This window comes from Urtica dioica, chromosome 11 (genome assembly GCF_054948205.1).
Source record: "Urtica dioica subsp. dioica isolate 48M chromosome 11, U.dioica_male_clone48M_v1_H2, whole genome shotgun sequence".
In the NCBI taxonomy this organism is placed as follows: domain Eukaryota; kingdom Viridiplantae; phylum Streptophyta; class Magnoliopsida; order Rosales; family Urticaceae; genus Urtica; species Urtica dioica.
The window spans coordinates 21,106,264-21,129,225 of record NC_142766.1 but is presented as its reverse complement, the minus strand read 5'-3'; the positions used below and the strand labels follow the sequence as shown (position 1 = coordinate 21,129,225).

At 35.0% G+C, this 22,962-nt stretch overlaps 2 protein-coding genes and 1 non-coding gene across 3 annotated transcripts; 1 reads left to right on the top strand and 2 right to left on the bottom strand.

The window, feature by feature from the left end:
* Positions 1-277: 277 nt before the first annotated feature.
* XRN4 (exoribonuclease 4) lies at positions 278-8,764 on the bottom strand. Its single transcript, XM_089630561.1, has 22 exons — positions 8,324-8,764; positions 7,518-7,620; positions 7,367-7,443; positions 7,100-7,291; positions 6,817-6,936; positions 6,621-6,683; positions 6,375-6,515; positions 6,128-6,292; positions 5,878-5,955; positions 5,191-5,277; positions 4,509-4,601; positions 3,970-4,065; positions 3,826-3,896; positions 3,293-3,421; positions 3,098-3,174; positions 2,963-3,003; positions 2,789-2,863; positions 2,366-2,517; positions 2,181-2,285; positions 1,994-2,069; positions 1,514-1,590; positions 278-1,318 (listed from the first exon to the last, which is right to left on the bottom strand). Exons 1-22 carry the CDS (start codon positions 8,516-8,518, stop codon positions 781-783), a joined length of 2,751 nt encoding a protein of 916 aa, XP_089486687.1. The 5' UTR covers positions 8,519-8,764; the 3' UTR covers positions 278-780.
* A 7,432-nt stretch (positions 8,765-16,196) lies between these two features.
* On the top strand, positions 16,197-19,443 carry LOC149382288 (cysteine synthase). The gene is made up of 11 exons (XM_089601569.1): positions 16,197-16,389; positions 16,713-16,767; positions 16,869-16,978; positions 17,155-17,212; positions 17,310-17,573; positions 17,694-17,831; positions 17,924-17,975; positions 18,164-18,243; positions 18,463-18,522; positions 18,714-18,794; positions 19,130-19,443. The coding sequence occupies exons 2-11, from the start codon at positions 16,726-16,728 to the stop codon at positions 19,220-19,222; spliced, it is 978 nt and encodes a 325-aa protein (XP_089457695.1). The 5' UTR covers positions 16,197-16,389; positions 16,713-16,725; the 3' UTR covers positions 19,223-19,443.
* Positions 19,444-22,354: 2,911 nt separating this feature from the next.
* On the bottom strand, positions 22,355-22,518 carry LOC149382287 (U1 spliceosomal RNA). The gene has a single exon (XR_016293975.1). It is a non-coding gene; the product is annotated as a U1 spliceosomal RNA (small nuclear RNA).
* Positions 22,519-22,962: the final 444 nt, after the last annotated feature.

Sequence of the window (22,962 nt, the reverse complement as noted above, 5' to 3'; positions counted from 1 at the left end):
GAAAGTCATCGTAGGAAAGAAGTAGCTGTTAGAAAATTGGTTAGATTTCAGAAGCCAAATAACTTGGGATGTTAAGTTCAACTAACCAAAATGGGATTGTGTGTTCAGCACTATAGTTTTTTTTTTTTTTACGTACTTTTTTGCGTGCCAAAAAAAAAATGGAAAGCGTGAGCGCGAGCGTGGCACACGAAATTTCAAATAAATTCAAGTTCTGAATTCTGATTGGTAAAAGTAAACACACGTATTTGAAATATTCAAAGAGGAAATAAAATGAATAGAAAGTTAAGAGCAATATATAAATGAAAACCTTTCTTACAGCTGGAACTCCAAATTCATTCAGTCGTGTGCCTGACCCGAACACGTACCAGCCAGCACATGGAAGCTTGTAACAATGTTTTTTTTTTTTCCTTCTTAAAACAATAATATAAAAGCATATAACACATGTTTTTCCCCCAAGGTATTTCTGAATATAAACAACAGTGTTACATGAACAGTCTCTCTCCGTTGCGGCCCAGTCCGACAGTGAACTTGTAACTTCGTATTAGTAGGCTCAAGGAAAACCTGGCTGCAACTTTGACTTCTTCTCCGAGACAGCTTTACTTATCGCCATGAATCAGCCACAGTAGAAGTAAATACTCATCGATTGAGGCAATCAAACTCCACAAGCTTCCGTCGAAGCACGATAGCTTTACCCATTCGGACCATTTCACCGGGATTCATAGGAAGTCGCCACCGGAGAGGAGATGATAGAGCAGACCACAAGCAGAATCGGCTCACCACTCAGGCATGGTCTTGAGGAGACCGTGACTTGATCTGATAAACCTTCTTTCCCGGCTTCTCGTGGGACATGGCGTCCTGTTGCCAGGTGTACATTCCGCCATTTGAATTCACGGGTTTGTCGATCCACATGGACGGCGGCGCCGGAAGTGGACTCGTGTACTGCGAGTATTGCTGGGACGGGTTTCCCATTCTCACACTATTCTCATCCAAAGAGGACATCCCGATCTTCATGTTGCGGTACTGCTCTTGATTCGGAGCTCTGGAATTCTGTCTCTCGTTTTGATACCCATTTGGAGGCGGAAATCTAGGCCTTCCCATGATTCCCTGGGGATTGAACGAGTTGTTGTCGTAATAGTTTCCCTCTTGTCGAAACCCTCTTTCGTACCCAGACGGTCCAGCGGGTCTTGACATCGTTGGATATTGGCCCGAAAAACCTCCCGAGGGTGAACCATTAGCTTTCAGATTCAGTGTGTTGTTGACAAGACGATGAGCTGCTTCTCCCAAACGTGGACCAGCAATTGCCCCATGCACTTGTGGCCTGCCAAAAAAAAAAAAAAACTTGAGAAATATTATACCCTAAGGACGATTTCCCTCGCTTCTTATCTTCTCCACTTGGATAGATTTTTGAGTTGATATAAAGAACATGCTGAAGCAGGTAGGATTCCAATTTAAATTTGAAGAATAAAAACAAAGTAGAATTTTTCTATAAACGTAAAGAAGATGTTATTCGTACCTTTCCCTGTGCGGGCGTCTGGAGTTGTCTTCATGCCATAGCACGGGAAACGGTTTTAGATCTATAGGTTTCACAATCTGAAGATAAGAAGTGTCAAAATTTAGACCACGTCTTCAGCTAAGTTACAAAATACAATCGGCACAAGAAAACATATGGACAAGAAATGATAAAACATAGAACAACATGAACGTCTTAGGCCTGGCCAGTGACCAAAGATAAAAGCTGTTAGTATGCATGAGCATGGTAGAATATAGTACATTTCCAACAACGGGTATTTGGGCACAAGTTCAAATAATTTATACATCTTTTCTCCTGACAAAGTAGAAATTTCAAGAGGATGCACTAAAATCTTCAACTAAGTCTACACAAAAGGGTTCCTCTATTCTTGGCGAATTCGATGAAGCATTAAAGAAACATATTTACAATAGCAATAGATTACAAAAGTATCCTCTTATATTCTTGTCATAAAAACTTAAATACCTTTTTGGGGGCAAACACGCCCTTGGGAACTTCTGGGATGTGTCTATGCTTAGCAGGGTTAAGATACGCGACAACGCTACAAATACGGAACATCCAATGTCAAATAACAATCAATTATTATTTCTCAAGCATAGCAGTGATTTTATCATTATTATTTTAACTTGAGAAGCATAGCAGGAGTACTTACATGACTTGATTATTCTCAATATCTGGCAACCCACTGACAGGTGAACAGACTGTGATTCTCATCCCACTCCTCTCGCACAACCACAGATACCCATTCATGCTACCACTGAGAAAGACAATCTTTACACAGAGTCCAAGGATGATGTTTGCAAAAGAAAGCATCAACAGAAACAATTATATAATCACCTGGCCTTTATGTCAATCATGCAAGGAATTCTTAATGATTGGGGAAGCTGATAGTTAAGTTGGTAGTACAAGTAGATTTGTGAAGCCAACGGATGTGTACGATGCACATAAAGCAAATCATTTAACACGCTGTTTCGAATCTTCTCTTCGTGCTGTTTATAGCAAAATTGAAGATTTCTCAGGTCAGCATAAAAGGTAAAAGTACTATGAATACGTAAAAGTAGATATCATCAGTTCTTACTATTCCCATTCGCACGACTGCGATCAAATGTGAAATAGTAAAATAGGCTTTAGAAAAATCGATAAAAGGCCAAGACAGAAGAATGAAATTGATTATTGTTTTGCAATTCCATATAGAGCAGCGCTGTAAAGAAAATTATTTTGAGTGATTTATAATATCAATCAGACTATCCTCTATCATACCGTTAACGTATCTTCAAGCTTCCTTGTTGCAGTGAGCAACTTCCTCTCCTCAATGAATGGCAACTTCGCCACTCCCTGATTCAATGAATGAATAAATTAATCAATTAATAACACAACGTTTGCTTAGTTTCCCTATTATCATTCAAAATTTTGACACATATTGTTAGCACGTACCTGCCATGCAAAGCGCTTGCCATTCATGTCAATCTCAAAATCTGTATAAGAAAGAAGAGAACAGCTAAAGTCCTGTTGAAAAGGTAAAATCAAAAGCAAAATAAATCATAATCTTAACCTATATCTACTATTTACCAGAAGGGTAGAATGCATGAATTGGTGATGATGGATCGGTCATCAAGTTTCTAAACTTCTCGGGCAGAGCACTTGAACTGTAAGAGGATATTAAAAAGTTTACTTTTCCCCAATATATCAGGAAGGGAAAGGTAACCATGCATGTTATCACCTTCACCTCAATACGTTTATTTAGATTCAAGGGGAGAAGTGGACCTGGCAGCTGGTAAAGTTCCCATGAGCTGATCAAATGGTTTGAAAGGCTCTCCCGGGAAAAATGTTATCTCAAGATCAGTCAGATTTTTTAGGTCTGAAGCAAATGGGGCATAATGGTATGGATAATACCTGGAACAGAAAATTTTCTTATGTAAGGAAATTTGTTATAAAATAAATTTATGTAATATAAGCACATAGGAAAAGTTAAAAAAAAATTGAGCATCATGTTTTTTTTCTCATTAAGTTTTAAATCGCAACAAGATTAAATACACATCTTATGAAGAACCAAGAAACAAACAAATTCAGTAGATGCCTGATAAAGAGATTGATAGACGCATAGACGCACAGACTGGCTGGCTGGTGATAGAGTTAGCACCCTCCAGCACAATAAAGGAAAGAGTTTTAGGAGTTCTGGATACTTTCTGTTAAATACTTCATTTATCTTTATTTGACAATGTTCATTAAGCATCAGAATTATTTTGTCAATTTGTCAAACAGACTACTTTTGTTTTTAATTGAACAAACAAACTGACCAATTCCACGAGCAAACACCTTGGTAGTAATACCGACAAACCCAACATAAGCCTTCTACGTATTTTAAAACCTGCACAAACGAACCATAAATACTTAAATAATTTATTAAGACTTGATTCCTCAAAAACTGCAGACTAACTTACTGCATCGTTTTTCACTTTTTCAATCTCCTCGGTGGTTGTTGCACTAAACTTCTCATCGTAATACCTTTCTTTGTAACCAGCCTCCCCTAGCTTAACCTGGGACACACAGAGTTACGAAAACCTCAAGTATTTAATATAAAAGAAAAAAAAAATCCAGCTATAACGTATATGTATTACTTGTCGTATTTAACATGACTGGACACTAAACAGACCACCATATGCAGGATGTACTAACGAAAAAAAAGGTAGCTTGCATATTGGAGCAACAAGCTACACACACACGTCGGAGCCCAATCATCTAGATCTGTGAAAGATCTCAAATATACCTTTTACAAGATATACTTCTATAGTTTTTTTAATCATTTTTTTTTTTACTTCTATATGTGGCGTCAAAGCTTTGCTTGACTAAATCCACGAGGCCCTGGCATTATTGGCCGGGAGACTACTGCAGGTACCATGTTTTTCCCAGTGGTCAAAACGATTTTGGTTATACAGAATTCAATACAAAATTAATAGAAATGTGTAAATAAACCAGAAACCTTGTCTGGAGCTTTTTCCTCCACTGAAGCCTGTACTTCAAGACTTGAATTTCTTTTAGCTCTAAGTCTCATCTCCTCGTTATTGTCATATGCCTGCTCACAAATACCATGGTTAAGAACTTCCTCCATTTACTGATAAATAATTATATTTGAAAACTAGTTTTTATAGACATGCCAACGGCATTGGAATCACAATGCAAGAATGTCATTTTCCAACCCAACCAAAAACAGCATAAAAAATAAAAAGCAAGTTGTTCTCTTCAAAATATATTATTTCTTTTCCTGGAAAAAGCTGCAACAGAAAGCACATCAAACATCGGTATGGGAAAAGAAAAGAAAAAAAAAACCTTCTACAGTTCACCAAGTGTACGAGTAATCATACCACAAGACCAGTGCTTAACCAATGTAACTTACAAACACCTATACTTGGTTCTTTAAACTTACACTAAGGTGATTACACCGGTCCTTAACCAATGTTACCTACAAGACCAGTGCGGTATTTTTCAGCCAAACCTACAATGTTAACATGAAATTTTCTGTTGGCAGTTTCTCTCAATGCAGCCTAGAAGTACCGATATAACCTAGAAGATGGCTTAGTAAGCTGCAATATAAAAAGTACATTATGGAGGGGGGAAAATAAAGCAGGTCAAACAAAAATTAAATCATGGAGAAACCAGTGTACCTGCTGAATTCGAGTCCGCTTTTGAAATATTTGATCTTCATGGACAGCAACAGATTGAATAAAATGCTCAACTTTATCTAATAACACCTGGCATGTAAAATAGTTGACGTGCACAACTTGTCAGTAAATCCAATCCAGGCACCATATACCTGAAAACTAGAGCGCCTAGATTCATAATTTAAACAATTGACCTCAAACTTTGAACAGATAAAATCCCACACACGTGAGAAACAAGAATAAAACAAACTAGAGCAATATTCAGCAAGATAAGATAAATAGGCATGATGACATCAAAGAAGGAATTACTTAATACATTATTTAAATAATAATTACAAATAATATTCAGTATGTGAATTAAAATGCATCGACTATTTTGTCCTAGACTCCTAGTGGATTATACTATTATCTTAAATGCCTTTCATCATGCAAAGGAAGCTGAAAAAAAAAGACTTAAATCAATAGGCAATTCACAACGGAGTTCAACAGTAATGTGGAGAATAGAGCAATCTCAGTATTGTTTCAGGCATAAACACATTTCTTGTTGCTTTAAACGGATAATATATTCTACTCTATTAGAATTTCAACAGAGTTACTGTAACACATTAAATTAAGAGCAATGCAAAGGAGTTGGATCAGAATGAAAACTCACAATCATGCAAATCACAAAACATGGATGAAAATATTTACCTCACCCGCGTCAGTAAGGTAACCCCCCATAGCACCAAACTCTCTTCTATAAACATGCATCAACAAGTTTATGGCACCCTGGCACAATAAAAGTTCATTATATGTATAGCATGATACCGAGAGCTTAAAAAAACATGGACAAGGGATTTGGTGGCTAAAATTATAAGCAATACTACAGGAGTAATTAGCGACAAAAAATTTGAGTAAATAAAACAGATTACGTTAACAATCCAGGGTCAACACCAGGTACCTCTCTGATCTCCAATGTGGGCATATGTGGGAGAAAGTCATTGCCGACGAAAAAACAAAGGAAGACAAAATCATCCACTATACGCTCAAAATCAATTGCAAATGGAGGTTCAGGAATGTCCATTTCATGTTGCAGATACTCTCGCAATACCCAGATGTTGAGGAACTGTTCAATTATAATGTTTTAGGAAATAAAGAAAAATTTGGGGAAAATTTTAAACTACAAGAGCTGGAGCCGACTTTCCAACCTGATATTTCTTCTTGTAAATAGGAGTTTCGTCAACATTCCAATCTAACGGTCCATCTTGCTTACCACGACATTCAGCGGCAAGATGGCCAACCTGACCACAATGAAAGCATTTTTCTTGTTGCCCAGGCTGAGATATCACCTGTACTTTGAACCACAAAAGAAAAAGGCGATGTAAAAGTCATGTAAGTAATAGACTTATTTAACCATAAGGCTTGTTGATAAAATAAAAAAACCAAAATCTGACCTCTCTTAGTATTGAAAAATGTATCTCGTGCGTAGCTAAAGACAACATAATTAGATCTGCATCCTGGTTGTGATAACAGAATCAATTATAGTTAGCCAAAAAGTTATTGGAGTACCTCATAGTAATATCTATATGATGAGTGGTAAATCGAGGATAACCAAAATGATTGACAAAAATAATGTTATAAAACACTCACCAGACCATAGAGACAATGCCGGGTATTAGGATCAAAACCGGGAATATTGCGTTGCAAACGTATGTACGACATAATTTTGTGCTCCCCCTCGCCAGGAACATTCGAATCAGAAAGAATAACCTTCAAACACCCAAAGCATGACGATAAATAAACTTATGAGACTTAAGGTATCCTGAAAACCAGAAGCCTATTGAAAATTGGAGACAAGGAATTACTCCACTTACAAGGAATCGTCCGATCATGAAGAAAGGAGGACGCGGATTAAGTAAATATTCGAACTCACCTTGGTGGACCACCATCCAGGGTTGTTGTTCAGCCTGCTCTGTACGTAATACTGAAGTGCCACTGAGAGAACTCCCATGAACTGCGTTCCAGGAGTTATAACATTGGAGTCTGAAGTTTCAAGCTTTTCTTTAAGTGTCAAACTTCTTTCCTCCGCCTCGTATGCTTGCCTCAACATTTCTTCTTCGGCTTCCTAACATATGTCAAAAAAGAATTAGTTCACTAGCCAGAGATCATCGTCAACCATTACGACAGCAAACAGTCTTACCTTGTCTGCTGCATCCTTGGCAGCTCTAAAACGTCGAGTGCGTTGCTGATTCATTTTTGCTCTAGGCGCTACACCATCTGCAAAGTTCAATTCACAGAATGATTTCCTGCTAGAAATGATGGTTCAAATCCACATTAGGTGCAGCAAATACCAATTGCCAAAAAGAGAAGTTTTCTCGGTCGAACTAATGAGAAGATATGGTCAATGTACTCGAACATCAATTTGAATACATCATTATAGGTCGCAGGAGCAGGCTGCACGAACAGAAAATTATATGATCAGGGAACAACCTGTTTTGCAATAAGCTATAATTGGTTTCATCCTTAGAAAATAAGGCAACTAGCTAACAGCCCCAATTTTAACACTACAGAAGAAAAAAAAGTTCCACTTTTTGAACCCTACTTCTCCTATATGAGGTTTTATACGCTAAAAATAAAGGTACTTCTAAACAGAAAAAAAAATGTTATTTTTCACCCTACGAGAAGTCATGAATGCATTTCCCTCCAATTTCCGGTTCAATGTACAACGGATTTCCAACAAAGAGAACAAGGAAAAGACCTGATTTTCCAATCAAGCCATGTATTCTGTCTCTTGTAAACCTCTTAAAAAAAATGACCAGAACTCGTACTTCTAATCCAGCATAAAATTTCTCCCATAAAATCTTCAATTCTCCTCTAGCTTGTAAAAGAAGAAGAATATTCCTTGCTCGGTTATTTCCTCTTAAGGAATTCAAACTCAAAAACTAACAAAGACTTCTTACAACCATACTAAGTTGAGAAGAAGGAAGAAAATAAACTAAAAACAACTGAAACGCATTGATACAACAGTTCATTTCCTAGCAAGGTTCAAGCTCAATCACCAATTTCGCTTCTCAGAATCGAAGACATAAAAAACCTAAAAATAAACAAAAACATTAAAGCGCACACACACACACAAACAAAATTCGGAGGTCCAAACCTTTCCCTCTGGATGAAAACAAGGATGAATAATGCCGTTCATATCGAGATAGAGATTGTCGAACTCCATTCCGTTGGGGTTGGGTTTCGAAACATCGATCGGCTTAGAATCTCCGCCGGAACCATCCTCAATGACGTCGGCGATGGCCAGGGGATACCGATCCGCCAACCAGCGGTAGAATGCCGGAACGCCCATGAATTCGGTGTGGTTCGCGTCCTCTAATCGAGCGCTTCGAGGAGAGAGAAAGATACAACGATGAGAGTCTAGCCTGGTCTAGAGAGGAGAGAGAGAGAGAGAGTTGGGAGAGTCGGCGATGGCGGTGAAAGGACTACTGTGTCTGTGTGTGTTGGCTTTGCGTGCCTCGGTCCGGTTCTCTCTGGCGGGGATGTAGAAGAAAGACGATAATAACCTTACCATGTAGATCGTGTGCGTTTCTTTCTTAATCAGGTATTGTTTGGATGTTCGTACAGTCGTATTCTAGTCTCGGATAAGCTTGCTCCAACAACTCTCTAGCTAAGCAGTAAGAAGGAATCTGGGCCCTAAATCTAGCTGGGCTGGCCCTTAATGAAGTGATGTAAATATCTCATTGGGATTAAGAGTGGAAATATTCTCTAATAATCACTTTTCGTTTTCTTTTTTCAATATTAGTCATTCAACCTATTATTCTTCATAAATAACTGTTTTAGTTTTTGAGATGTCCATTTTGCCCTTGATAGTTGTTAACCAGATTTTAATAACTGTTGACCAGATTTCAATAAATGTTAATCAGATTTCAATAACTGTTAACCAGATTTTAATATACCAATATTTTGAACCTGATTTCAATAGTAATTAATCAAATTTCAATAATTGTTGTCGATGAAAATCGGCCAACGTGGAGGACTTCGGGCGGTTTGACCCAGGGCCTAACCAAGTGGCCGCGCCCAAGCCGGATTCTAGAAACTCGAAAGTCACGAGTTTCATCTCCTAACTCAATAACGTTCTTCGTTCGTCGCGGAGATCTGAGAAATAAGAAGAAGAATAAAAAAACATAAGCTAGAAAGGTGCAGAGGCGGTGTCTTTGGCGTGCACTCTGATACTCAACATTAGTCTGATTGTTATGTGTGTGAGGTGGGGGTGTCGCTATTCTTTGGGAATATTTGAGAGAATCAGGCTCGATCAGAGTGAAATTATGTGCGGAGAGTACTCGACAACGTTTTGCAACTCTGGAATCGAGTGATTGTGTTTGAGAAATAATTGTATATATCTTTTTCCCTTTGAGAAGATGGGTATTTATAGTGGTTGGGGGGTTGAAAAGAGTCCCAAAAGTCGGATTTGGCGAAGACATGACGTGCGCGCCAAGGTGTTTTTTTGCTCCTTTTCTTCGTTTTTTTGTGTTTTTTCATCGTGGACTCGTCTTGGATGGACTTTATAGCCTTTGTGGGCCCAGATAAGGCTTATTTGTGGGTCTCGTTTGGGCTTTGACGTGAAATTTTTTGTAAGTCACAATGAATTTAATCATTTCCGAAAATGACCGACAACAATAACTATTAACATAATTTCAATAACTGTTGATCAAATTTGGAACACAGTGGTATTTTTCGGAGAAAAGGGAAACGATTATTGTCGAAATGTTTTGAAAACATGAGTGAGATATGAAAAGCGACGAAAGTTTTAGGCTAGTTATGTAATTTTCTCGAATTTAGACGTGAGCATGTTAATTGATTATGTTTATATTTAAGATCATCATGTGTTTATACTTTCTTATTAAATTTATATGTATCTATCTTAAAAACAGTGTAAATTGGATCAAACCGGCCTAAAACTATATGGCATCGGATTAGACCGTGCACACCACTAACAAGTGGTTACTTTTGACATGAGAAAATACCTGAGGTAGCTGAAATCTTTCAATGGATAAAATGTTCGATTTAATTTATTATGAGGCTTCGAACTCTTGTTAGTGGATTTGGTTTTTCACTCATTTTTGTATAGTATAACGTGTGATGATAATAATACTACTAATAATAATGTAGTGTGAATTAAATAGAATAAATAGGAATGCGGAATAAATACAATAATGATAAAATGAAAACATACATTCGTAAATGTTTGAATTTTTTTTATACAAAGAAAATAATAGAAATTAGATACTAATAGGAATATTTGGTTCACTTTCAAGTGTATAGTATGTTATTCATAGTCTTTGATCATCTCATATGAGCTTTGTGTGCTACATGAGACACGTCGTGGTTGAATTGATGTTCTCGAGCTAGCTCGCGACATGTGTTTTCCTTGTTCATGAGTGGTTTGAACATGTTATTTAACCCGATTTTGTCTTACACGAAACTGATTTTTTCTTGACTCTATATTTAGCTCGGTGCTTAAATTTGTAAGGTCCAAATTCGGCTCTGTTTATGCATACCGAATTTGATCCTTGCAATGTATTAGACCTAAAGGGCCTAGCTTAGGCTAGCGGGCATAAATTTTCTTAATTTTTCCACAAATTTAAGTCTGCAAGGCCTAATTACTATTAAAAAAATGATGAAGTTTTACACCAATAGTCACATGCTTTTAGGAATCTCACTTTGATTATGCATGTTACACTAACAATGATTTAAAACATAATGAGTTACTTCAACCATTTTTAATTAATTTTAAATGAAACTCTACCCCTCTTACCAAAAAACAGGTATTTGGTCAAATCGTTTAGAATCAGCTAAATATAAGTGCACGTAAAAAACCATCATCTTGACGAGACATGTTAGAAATCTCACATTGAAAAAGAATGAAAACTAACAACTGTTTAAAGTCATGGTTACTTCCCTTATAGTTATCTTATTTTGAGATGGAACCTCGTTATACTTTAAATTTCCAACACTCGCGTTCAAGATAAGATGCATTATGGAAATACTAGGGGAAAAAATGTGATTCCCTTCTCCACGTCCTCAACCATGATAAGAGAAGATATATATTTAATCCAGCCCAAATATAGAGAAAATATAAATCAAGGGGTTTATATAATTAAAAAAAACGAGGGGACTAATCGTTAATTTTTTTAAAATTTGAAATGCTAATTAGAACGTGCATTAGCATTTCAAGCCACGATATCTTTCTTATTTTTTTTAACAGTTTGTTATTTACATAATGTAACATACATACACAATTAAATGTATTGAATATTAAAATATAAATGAAAAAAAAAAAAATCAAACTCATACATTGCTGATATTAAACTCATACAAGAATAATACCTCACACGAAAAGAGAAATGTAAAGTAAACTAGAAATAATACCTTGCAAACATATTTGTATAAATTATTTTAAATACATTCGATGACAGCATATAGCACAATATTTCAAGCTACATACGATACGATAAGTACAAAATAAGCAGACATAAAATCACTCATCGTCATCTCCAATAAGGCATTTCCAGCCGGATGTATTAAACAATTATCCTACGGTCCTAAAGTATATTATAATTCGTATTTAATACCAATTGTCAGCAACGTGTTTGACAAGAGATACAACAGAAACTTATAAAGTATATTAAAGTCAATAATCTAATGTTTTTTTTATTAAGCCGAGAGATTATAAAAATTGATCGAATCCTCATCGAAATCTTATTCGAATATTTAAATCAAATAAATGATAAGCGCTGAATTTACGTAGTTTCGCTTGTTAATGTCCAACTCATACCAGCAATGGTATGGTAGGTGATAGAATAATTCCATCTATATATTATGATTGTTGGAGAACTCTTTCATACTTCATATATAGCCTGATTGGAAATGATAAAAGAGGCATAAATTACCTTGAAAAAAAGGTCATAGAATTCATGATAACAGCTGATTTTTCTTTTAAAACAAAGAAAAGTAGATAATAATGAGGAGAATTTGTTACAATTAGTTAATTTTTGATTTTTTTTAGGGTCAAGCGGCTATATAGCCAAATAGAACTTAAGCTTTTGCAAAATAGCCATAGTTTGTCAACTATAAGCAAATTAGTCAAAGTAAGATTAATTTAAACTGGATTAAATTTAATCCCAACGAACTATAAAGACAGAATGTAAGCTTTATGAAGGCTGGATTAAAATTAATCGAGGCAGAATTAAAAGTCGTAGTACTCTCAATTGACTATTTTGTTATACCTAATGAAACTATGGCTATTTTGCAAAAGTTATAGTTTGAATTGGCTATTTCATACCATTTTTTTCTTTTTTTTAGAGATTAGTTAACAACTAGCCTATTTAGAAAGGAGATTTTAAATTATAGCCAATCTATTATTTTATTTAAAACAATAGCCAACATGAAACTCAGTTACCCAAAATGCCCCCACAACCCTCGTCAAAACTCCCAGAGCCTCTCCAAAGCTCTCATCCGCTCCAAAATCGCTGCCTTCCTCGCCTCCGACACCTCCGCCGCCGATCTCCTCGTCGACTCCATCTCCGCCGCGATCCGCGTCCTAATCCTCCCTCTTCCTCGTCTCCACCGTCATCGCCATCGATTTCACCGCTCGGAGCCCAATTCTCGCCATTGATCCCATCGGCGCCTTCGTCGTCGGCGGTGGAAATCGTTGAAATTACCTCCTCCTCCTGCCGATCGTTGTTGATTTCACCGCTACGAGGCCGATCATCGCCGTCGTCATCGTCGGCGACGAAGGAGGATGAGTTACGGCCATAACCAATCCTCAAGGAAGCTCTCTTCCACCCTAGCCTCCTTACCCAGGCCCTTCAACCCCCTTCGTGGGTCCTCCGCGCCTCGCTCGATCTCGATCTCTCGCCGGCTCATTATCACTCTTCCTCTTCCGCCGCAGGCTCTCCCAACCCGGAATCTCCCTCCGCCGATGAACCCGACGGTTATCTCTCTGACGATCCGGCTCGTGCCTCCTGCTCCGCTAATCGTCGGGCCGATCGCAAGGAGGATTCGCTCTCTTGATTCGATTCCTTTTTTTTGTTTTGTTATTATTATTCAATTGGAATGTTTCGGTTGAGGCTTGTGTAAAGGAACCGAATTCTTGTGTTGCGCAATCTTTGCTTGCGCGAGAAATGAATTAAAAAAAATATCTTGAGTAGCTCTGTCGCTATTGAATAATGTTTTGTTAGAAAAAAATCAATTTATATTTTCTTGACTCAAAGATTAGTTATTGGAAGCTTGGAATTTTTTTTTTTTTTTTTGTGGGTTTGATATTTTCGGCCATGTGCGATTAGATTACAAGGATATACTTTTCTACTATGATTTACTGATTGTAATTCTGCTTGTGATATTTTAGGTGTATGGTTAAACGTATTTACTATTGTTCTTGTTACGGTAAATAAGATTTACTGTTGTTCTTGTTACGGTAAATAAGATTTACTTTTGTTCTTGTTACGGTAAATAAGATTTATTGTTATTCTTGTTACGGTAAATAAAATTTATTGTTTTCTTGTTACGGTAAATAAGATTTACTATTGTTCTTGTTATGGTAAAAAATATTTACTGTTGTTCTTGTTACGACAAATAAGATTTACTAATTTTTTTTGTTAATAATATTAACCTAAGGGTATTATTGGAATATTGGAATGTTATCATGATAAATTTGCTATTTTCTTAAATATGTTAATAGTTGGGCTATAATTTTAAAGTATGGGTGTAATTTTGGCTAGTTGTTTAGCCGGCCCTTTTTTTTAAGATTTTAATCAAAATTTCATTTTATTAAAAAAAATATATCGGGTCAAAGTAAAATAAATTAAATATACTTTGACTTAATAGGTTTTTTTTTTAATAAAATAAATTTTTGGCTATTTTCTATAAAAACTATGGGCTATTAATTTATTGGCTTAATTGTTCTTAATAATAAATTAAATGTTTTTACAATAATATTGTTGTATGTGTAATAAAGGGAAAAATAAAAAGCAGATTACAAAACTATTTAATCTTTTATATGCTTCCCCTCCAAAGAAAACAAAATTACATTCAAATATTTGAAATTGTAGATAACTGATGAATTTATCGTTTTGATATCGTCTTGAATATATACATATTAATAATAATTAAAATTACTAAATTATTAAAATCAAAATGTAGTATCAGATCTCAATATTTTTGTTGATTTTATTTATTTATTTATTTTTTAAGGGCCCAATTGAGATTGATTTTGAATCAACGACCTCCGATATAATTTAGAGGTAGTGAAGAATTACCAATTAAACTATGCTATGTATCACTTATTGATTTTATGTTTAATTTGTTTAACAATGATAAATTACTTATATAAATTGTCAACTTGAGTATAAAAAAATTAATAATATAATGATCCTGTTTGGCATAGTTTTGTTTTTAAAAAAGTGTTTTTAGATTCAGTTTTTGAAAAAAATTGTTTTTTTTTTTCAAAAACTGACAGGTGTTTGGTAAACTGTTTATAAAACAGTTGTTGCTGATAACAAAAGTTGATTTAGCGTTTGGTAAAATAAATATATTATAGCAAAAAGACTAAAATAGACATGTTCTTAAAAATTAGGGCAGTCTAGCAAAATAGCCAAAATGAAATTATGAAATTTGAATCTATCCTATGTTTGACGATTTTTAGAGATATAGCCAAATGATTTATGTGGCAATAATTAAGGTCTAATTTGCCCTTATTTATTAACAAATTCGTCACTTTCTCTCTCTTATATTTTTTTTAAATAATATTTTTTTTTTGCATTAAAACTTCAAAAATTCATATATTTCTCATACGAACTCAAAATTGAGTGATTCCAAATCTTACGGATTCGTGACGCCAAGATCTTCAAAAATAGATCCATTGTGTTTGATGAAAAATCATTTTTAATATCATGGATGTAGAAAAATCATGTTATTACCTTAAATATGGAAATAATTGAAATTTATAAAAAAAAATGGAAATGTAAATATAATACATTAAACATAATTTTTCATCAAACACAATGGGTCTACTTTTGAAGATCTCGACGCCACGAATTTGTAGAATCTGAAATCACTCAATTTCGAGTTCGTATGAGAAATATACGAATTTTTGAAGTTTTGATGCAAAAAAAAATTATTTGAAAAAAAATATGAGAGAGAAAGTGACGAATTTGTTAATAAATAAGGGTAAATCAGACCTTAATTATTGCCACATAAGTCATTTGGCTATATTCCTAAAAATTGTCAAACATAGGCTAGATCCAAAATCACATGTTTAAAGTGGCCTAATTACTTACAAATCTCTAAAAATTAAATAAAAATTATTAATATATTTATTTATATGCATATATATGAATGATATTTTTTTGTCAAAAAAATCAAAGAGAAAAAAAGATAACGTAACAACACAAACTACTTTTGGACTCAAACGACCAACGATATTCCAATAAAATGCAAAAATAATTTTTGAATAAGTTTCACTCTTAGATAGAAAAAAAAGATGAGGCATAGAGAAAATTTATGTATTATATATGGTACAAAAATTCTCACAATTTATGAAAGGAGATAGAATTTAAAATATCATACAGATGACTTAGAAATACTTTGTACGAGGATATTACGGTAATTTGTATAACAAACTTAAAACCATTTTTTCTAAAAGCTAAGAATCATAATTTTTCCATCTCATGTACAAAATCTAAAATCCATTTTGAAGTTTTTTGTAAAAACAGTTTTGCCAAACACGAGATAAGCAGTTTAGTTTTTTCTAAAAATAAAAATATGGCATTTAATCTCAAACGCAGCCAATTTTGAATATTTTATTAATTTTTTTAAATATTAACTATTTTACTAATGAATTAATTTAAATTATTATTTTATAAAATTTGTCCTATCTCATTTTTTAATCGTTACGAATTGATGATCGCGCTGTCATAAAACTGACAATACCACTAATCTGGCCGTATTACATATCCAAATACAAATGCAAACAATGCCGTATTTTTAATGGAACTAAACAAAAATAAAATAAATCCAGCGGAAAAAACGAAATAAAGACAATATCTCAACACGAAGAGTCGCATCGCAGACGAGATTTTTTTCTTTAAATCATCGTCTCTCTCGCTCAATTACCACATACAAACACTCTGTTATCATCGACTCTTATCCCAACGAAACAAGGTTCGTGTTTCACTCGATCGAAATCCAAACTTGCGTCTTTTGATTCAATATAATCGCTGTTTCCATGATTATGTTCTTACTTCTCATGTGCTTTCCGTGTTGAGATGATAGAAGAATCGGTTTATTTCATTTCATTCCATTGAGTAGCTAAAACTCGAGGTTCAATATCAATCCACTTATTATATTGGGCTGAATACGAGAGCTTAGCTTGCTTTGTTGATATAACCGGCTACTAATTCGTAGTTTTTTTTTTTTTTTTCATGATTGATGCTAATTATTCATATAATGTTCTTTATTTGTTTTGCTATGGGTTTGTTTCGTAGTGATCTTGCAAAAATGGTGGAAGAGAAGGTTATTATCGCGAAAGATGTTACTGAAGTAAGCCCTCTGATATATTTCCTCAAAAAACATCACAGTTAATTTGCATATGGTATTATATCATAGCTCTTGCTGTGTTTTTTTTTTACACTTATTCACAGTTGATTGGCAATACTCCTTTGGTCTATCTCAACCGTGTCACCGAAGGCTGCGTGGGCCGTGTTGCTGCAAAGTTAGAGATGATGGAACCTTGCTCTAGCGTCAAGGACAGGTTTTTTTTTTTTTTTTTTTTTTCCTTTCTTTTTCAATTGGATCTCAATATCCTTCAATTCTTTTTTTTTTTTTGAGTCATAATTTCCAAGATTTTCCTAGTTTCAAGCCGAGTTGATTCTATTGAAAAAAACTAGCCTGATACTTCTTTTTTCTCTTTTTATATTTTCGTTGCAGGATTGGATACAGTATGATCTCAGACGCCGAGGAGAAAGGTCTTATCAAACCTGGCGTGGTTAGTAATTTCTGTTACTAGTCGTCGGCTTTGTTAGATATTATGTGTATATATATTTATATATTTTCCTATGATATAAAGATATATTGCTGTGCAGAGCGTTCTTATTGAGCCGACAAGCGGAAATACGGGCATTGGGTTGGCATTTATAGCAGCTGCAAAAGGCTATAAACTGATAATCACAATGCCTTCTTCCATGAGTCTCGAAAGAAGAACTATCCTCCGTGCTTTTGGAGCCGAGCTTGTTCTCACTGACCCAGCCAAGGGCATGAAAGGTGCTCTTGCTAAGGCGGAAGAGATAATAGCAAAGACCCCCAATTCTTACATGCTTCAGCAATTCGAAAATCCTGCCAACCCGAAGGTATATTTTTCTCTGTTTTTTTTATATTTAATTTATTATATTTTTTTAATTGTATATATAATGTAGGCAAGCTTGCATTAGATGTTTATTTTCTTAAAGGCTTCTCATTGGTTTGTCTAGGTTCATTATGAGACCACTGGACCAGAGATTTGGAAAGGCACTGGAGGGAAAATCGATGCTTTTGTTTCTGGGATAGGGACAGGAGGCACAATAACCGGTGCAGGAAAATATCTGAAAGAGCAAAACCCCGACGTTAAGGTGGGTTATTATGTGTTTTGAAGGAGAATAATCACTGAAAAAATGAGATCCTAATAGTTTATTAATATGAGCTATACGTTGTGAATTATTAGCTCTATGGTGTGGAGCCTGTTGAAAGCGCTATCCTGTCCGGAGGAAAACCTGGTAAATCCTGATTTTCACTCGTGCCAATTTTATATACATCTCATTTATGATTACATGATATTTGACTCTTGATATTTTTCTATCAAATATTCAGTTACGACTGCTATGATACGTTCAATAAATCATATCGTAGCTGTTTCCTTGTTCTGTTAAAAAAATAAGTTGATGAAATGAGTATGGGTGTGTAGGTCCTCATAAGATCCAAGGAATTGGTGCCGGATTCATTCCTGGAGTATTGGATGTCAATATACTCGACGAAGTCATTCAAGTACGCCTCGTAACTTGTAATTAAATGAAATACAAATATGGATTCATTTTCTTCAGTTCTTGAATATTACGTACTATTCATTTTCTTCAGTTGATTTTTGCAAAGAAAGAAGTTATTTTCTCATTGATGAAACATGTATGTCAGTACATACATGCATGATCAAAACTATTGTATGGTTTGGAGTTTGAGAATGAATCATTTGCCTTGTTGTCGGTGCAGGTAACGAGTGAGGAAGCTATAGAAACTGCCAAGAGTCTTGCCTTGAAAGAAGGTTTGCTGGTACGTCAAGAGACCTGATTGAGGCGCATACCTTTTCCTTTCAGCTCTTCATGTATTTACCCTTAAATAATTAAGTCTTTTGTTGCCGAGTATATATATATATATATATATATATATATATATATATATATATATATATATAAATATACCATTCTAAATACAATGGTAGTAAAGCATAAGATGTAATGCAGGTTGGGATATCATCCGGTGCTGCAGCCGCAGCTGCAGTGAAGCTAGCCAGCAGGCCAGAAAGTGCCGGGAAACTGATTGTAGTAAGTTCAATTTTTCTTCCGTTTAATCTTTTTTATTTTTACTAGATTAATAAGAGGGAAGTTGAAATATCACGGCAAATGAATTCGTATCCTCAAGCCACACAGAGATTAATTAATTGAGCATCCAAATGTTGGAAAAAGCCGTTTGATATTGTGGTTTAGAATAGATGAACTTCCATGAGTTCTTTCGATGTTATCCATTATGAAGATTCTTGCTTTATTCAAGGACCAACCATATACAGTTCGTAAAAGTAAAATGTTGTTTCTACTACATTTTTTTGGTTCCAAATAACTATAACTAAAAGCATGTTATTTATCTTCCAAAATATGAGCAGGCCATCTTCCCCAGCTTCGGGGAGCGTTACCTCTCCACTGTCCTGTTCGAATCTGCAAAGCGTGAGGCGGATAGTATGGTGTTCGAGCCCTGAAATGTTTCTTTCTCTATCAGAAAAGAAAAGAATCAATCACTTGTGCTTCAAATCACATTCAGTTTCTCTTTTTTTTTTTTTTTTTTTTTTTTTTTTTTAAGATGACTGTACTGGTATAGTTTGGTCTTTGAATAAGATTTGTGGGCTCCTATGACTATGAATAATGGAAAATCTGTAATTTGCATGAACTGAAACTAGAATCGTAAGGGACTCATTTTATACGACTGTTTCTAAGATTATTTTCCTACTATATTATTTTTCTTTTCCTTGATAACAAACGGCAAAATTGTGACCATCCATTTGGTCCACTCCTGCAATACAGCACATCAAGTAGACCCTCCCTTGATTTCTACATGCATAAGACGACAGGCAGATTAGGTATTAGTCCAAACCGCTTAAAATTATACTCAATTATTTACATATTTAGAAAAATAGTCAATTTATTATAATAACATTATAATATTCCAGTAATACTCTTAAGGGTTGTTATTATTAATTGTCAGAGTAAATAATATTAATGGTAGCAAGAAAATAGTAAATCTTATTATTCGTAACAAAAACAACAGTAAATCTTATTAATTGTAACAAGAACAATATATCTTATTAAACTTCGGATATGTGCAGTCGCATGACTCACTGATGTTCGAGATCGTTTCCGAAGGAGGATCGTCATGGTTAATTGAATTAACCTTCACAGTTAATCCGATTAACTATCACAGTTAATATGCAGAACTTAACTTGCGACCTTCGAACGGCCGGATCGGCGCAACCGCGAGACTCTTCGATGTTCGAAATCGTTTTCGGAAGAAGTTCATCACAGTTAATCAGATTAACTGTATCTGTGTTAATTAGATTAACTGTGACAGACAGTTATTCAGATTAACTGTCGAACGAAAAACCCTAAAATCTGAAATCGCACCTCTACCGCCGCGTGCGCTGGCCCCGCCTTCGCCACCCTCGAGTTCGACACGCAATTTAACCTGGAATTTGACGACCTGAGCGACAACCATGTCGGAATCAACCTCGAAAGCACCAGTGAGGGGAACCGGTGCGAGCTTCTCCAGAAGGGACACGAGGCGGTGACGATGGAGTCCGAAGCTCTTTCTTCTTCGCCGGCGAAAATCCGGTGGTTCGTAGAGAAAGATTGTGGTGTGATATTTGAGTATGCGATAGATGTATTTTTGGGATGTTGACCATCTTTTCAATTTATTTTAATCTCAACTATTAATAGAGGCTAGAAACTAATAAATCTCTTAAAAAAAAGAAAAGAAAAAAAAAGACAATGAATATAAATAGGGTTATATAGCTAAATAGCCTCCCAGTTTAGACGGTTTTGGATTTGGCCATCATTTGATTAATTTCGGGTTAATAGCCAGATCCATTTATTTACACAACATCAAAATACCAAAATAACCTCAACTGTTCCCGCCCATTAACATGCTGAAAATAAAAACATTTAAAACAAAATATTTGGATAATAACTGCTCGCGGTTATCGATGAGCATCATTAAGATCATTAATTAATTTTTTTTTTCTCTTTTCTTGGTCATACTTTGACCGGGCTTTTTGTTAAATTTAAAAGGCTTCTTCTTCCTCTTCCCGTCACTCTCTTTCTCTCTCTCTCCAAAATTTCATTTCATTTTTTTTCCTCAAAACTACAATTGACCATATCTCTATCGTTTGAGCTCCGATTTGGGTGATTCCAAGTGCTATGAACTCGTGTCGAAGAGAGGTTCAAGAAAACACCTATCATGCTTGCTAAAAATTTCGGTTCATTGTCGTGGGAGATCTCCGGAAAAGACCTCCGCCCCAATGTTGAGTTTTTCGATCGCCGGAGGGAGGTGGTCTTCACCGTCGGTATAAAAATGAAGTTCATGACATGGGTAACAAAAGCCCTCATGAAATTCCTTCGATCGGTGGTCGGAGATGCTCCGTTTTGCTCGAGGTACGTTATGGAAATAAAAAGGGCTAGATCTATGTTGATGTGTTGTAATTTTGATTAAATTGAGTTCGTCATGGTATTTAGAAGGTGAAATGTGTAGGGTGGGACTAATGGCTGATTGTATCGTTCTTGCTTGGTTAAGCTTTGTCGTTGATTTTTTTTCTCTCGTGCTCCCTGTTTGGTCTGACGGGTTTGGATGAATTGAAGCTGTTGAATTGATTTTTGTTGGTTAAAATTGAAGGCTGAATTTCAATCGCAGGCTCTGGTTATTCGGCAAAGTCTGGGGCGTCGTGTGTCGGTGCTGAGGAAGGCGGATTTAGTTCGATTTGTTTGAGAAGCGGTTAATAATAATATTTTTTAGAAGCAATTAATTGTTTGTTTACAGAAAAGAAGGAAGATGGGTCAGTGATTTGCGTGACGAGGAAGATGAGTTTTAATGGTTATTTGGTTGTACAGAATAGGATGATTCGTTTTTGTTCGGACGGTGTATATTGGTGTAAATACAAGCATATTTACGGTATATCCGTGTAAATATAAAGCATATTTATGGTATATTCGTGTAAATATAAAGCATATTTACGGTATATCCGTGTAAATACAAAGCATATTTACAGTATATTCATTGTAAATACAAAGTATATTTACAGTATATTCGTGTAAATAAACTGAAAAAAATTCTGGAAATATTTTGGACGTTCTAAAATTATGAATATATGAAAGACAAAATAATATCAATAAATGAAGAATATATTTACAGATTTTATCCAAAATGAATTGCCACGAAAATAGAAACTAATTAACTAAAGTCAACGCTGAAAACTTCCAAATACATAACAATAAATGCGCTGGAAACTTTGAAAATCTGCTGGAAAATTCAAATTTGAAAACTTCCCTATTCGGTTTCAATATTTGATTTGAAATTAAAAAAAAAAACTGCCTAATTAAAAAAATCTTCTGAATTAAATAAAGGTAAAAGTGTAAACTAAATTCAATTAATAAGCTGAGTTTGGCTAAAACTAAATTGGCTATACAGCCAATTATTTGATATAAATATTCACAAAAACGCATGGAACTGCAAACCTATGTTAAACATTTGCTGTCACACCATTTAACTTGTTAAAAATTTCACTAACTTAGTTGCTCGATTAATTATTAATAAAATGTTGTAAATTTATAAGACTGAGAATTGGGCAGGGGCTGCGCGAACGCAAGCCCCCATGGGAACAAATTACGACGTTGGCTCTCCTACGATGAGGAGACCATAGGCTAACACCCCTCCGTATAGTGCAATGGAGGCCACTAGCCTAGGCCATGAGCCTTCTTGATCGCCCATTGACCCCGTCCAGGTAAGTACTTTGAACATCGTTCTTTCTCCTATTTATACTATCCTTTGCTATACCTCATCCTTTATTCCTTCTCGATGTGGGACTAACTTTCGCTTGCCTTCTCTTCTCTTATTATATTATGTACTTGCTCACGAATAAGAAAACCAACAAACTTAACCTCACTTAACTAACCTATAATAAAAAATAAAAAAAAACAATATACCAAATAACTCTGTGAATTTTCAAATGATAACTCTCAAATAAAGTTTTAATTTGATTGTTTAAATATTAATAATGTATTTTTATTCATAATTAAAACTCTCGTAGTTAACTATTTTCTAATTATTAAATAATTAGACTATAATTTTAACGGAAAAAATCTAAATCCAAGCCAGGAAAAGTAAACGAAGGATAGATTTGTAAACTCTATTGTCTCCATGAACTTAATTTCATAAATCCAAAGAAAATACAGA

Coding starts and splice junctions, on each gene's coding strand:
- XRN4 (XM_089630561.1), bottom strand. CDS start 8,518: ATGGGCGTTCCGGCATTCTACCGCTGGTTGGCGGATCGGTATCCCCTG. Junction 3,175..3,292: donor GGAACTTTACCAGCTGCCAG/GTCCACTTCTCC, acceptor ATCCTCTTACAG/TTCAAGTGCTCTGCCCGAGA. Junction 2,286..2,365: donor ATGATTGACATAAAGGCCAG/GTGATTATATAA, acceptor TGTCTTTCTCAG/TGGTAGCATGAATGGGTATC.
- LOC149382288 (XM_089601569.1), top strand. CDS start 16,726: ATGGTGGAAGAGAAGGTTATTATCGCGAAAGATGTTACTGAA. Junction 18,244..18,462: donor TACTCGACGAAGTCATTCAA/GTACGCCTCGTA, acceptor TTGTCGGTGCAG/GTAACGAGTGAGGAAGCTAT. Junction 18,523..18,713: donor CCTTGAAAGAAGGTTTGCTG/GTACGTCAAGAG, acceptor GATGTAATGCAG/GTTGGGATATCATCCGGTGC.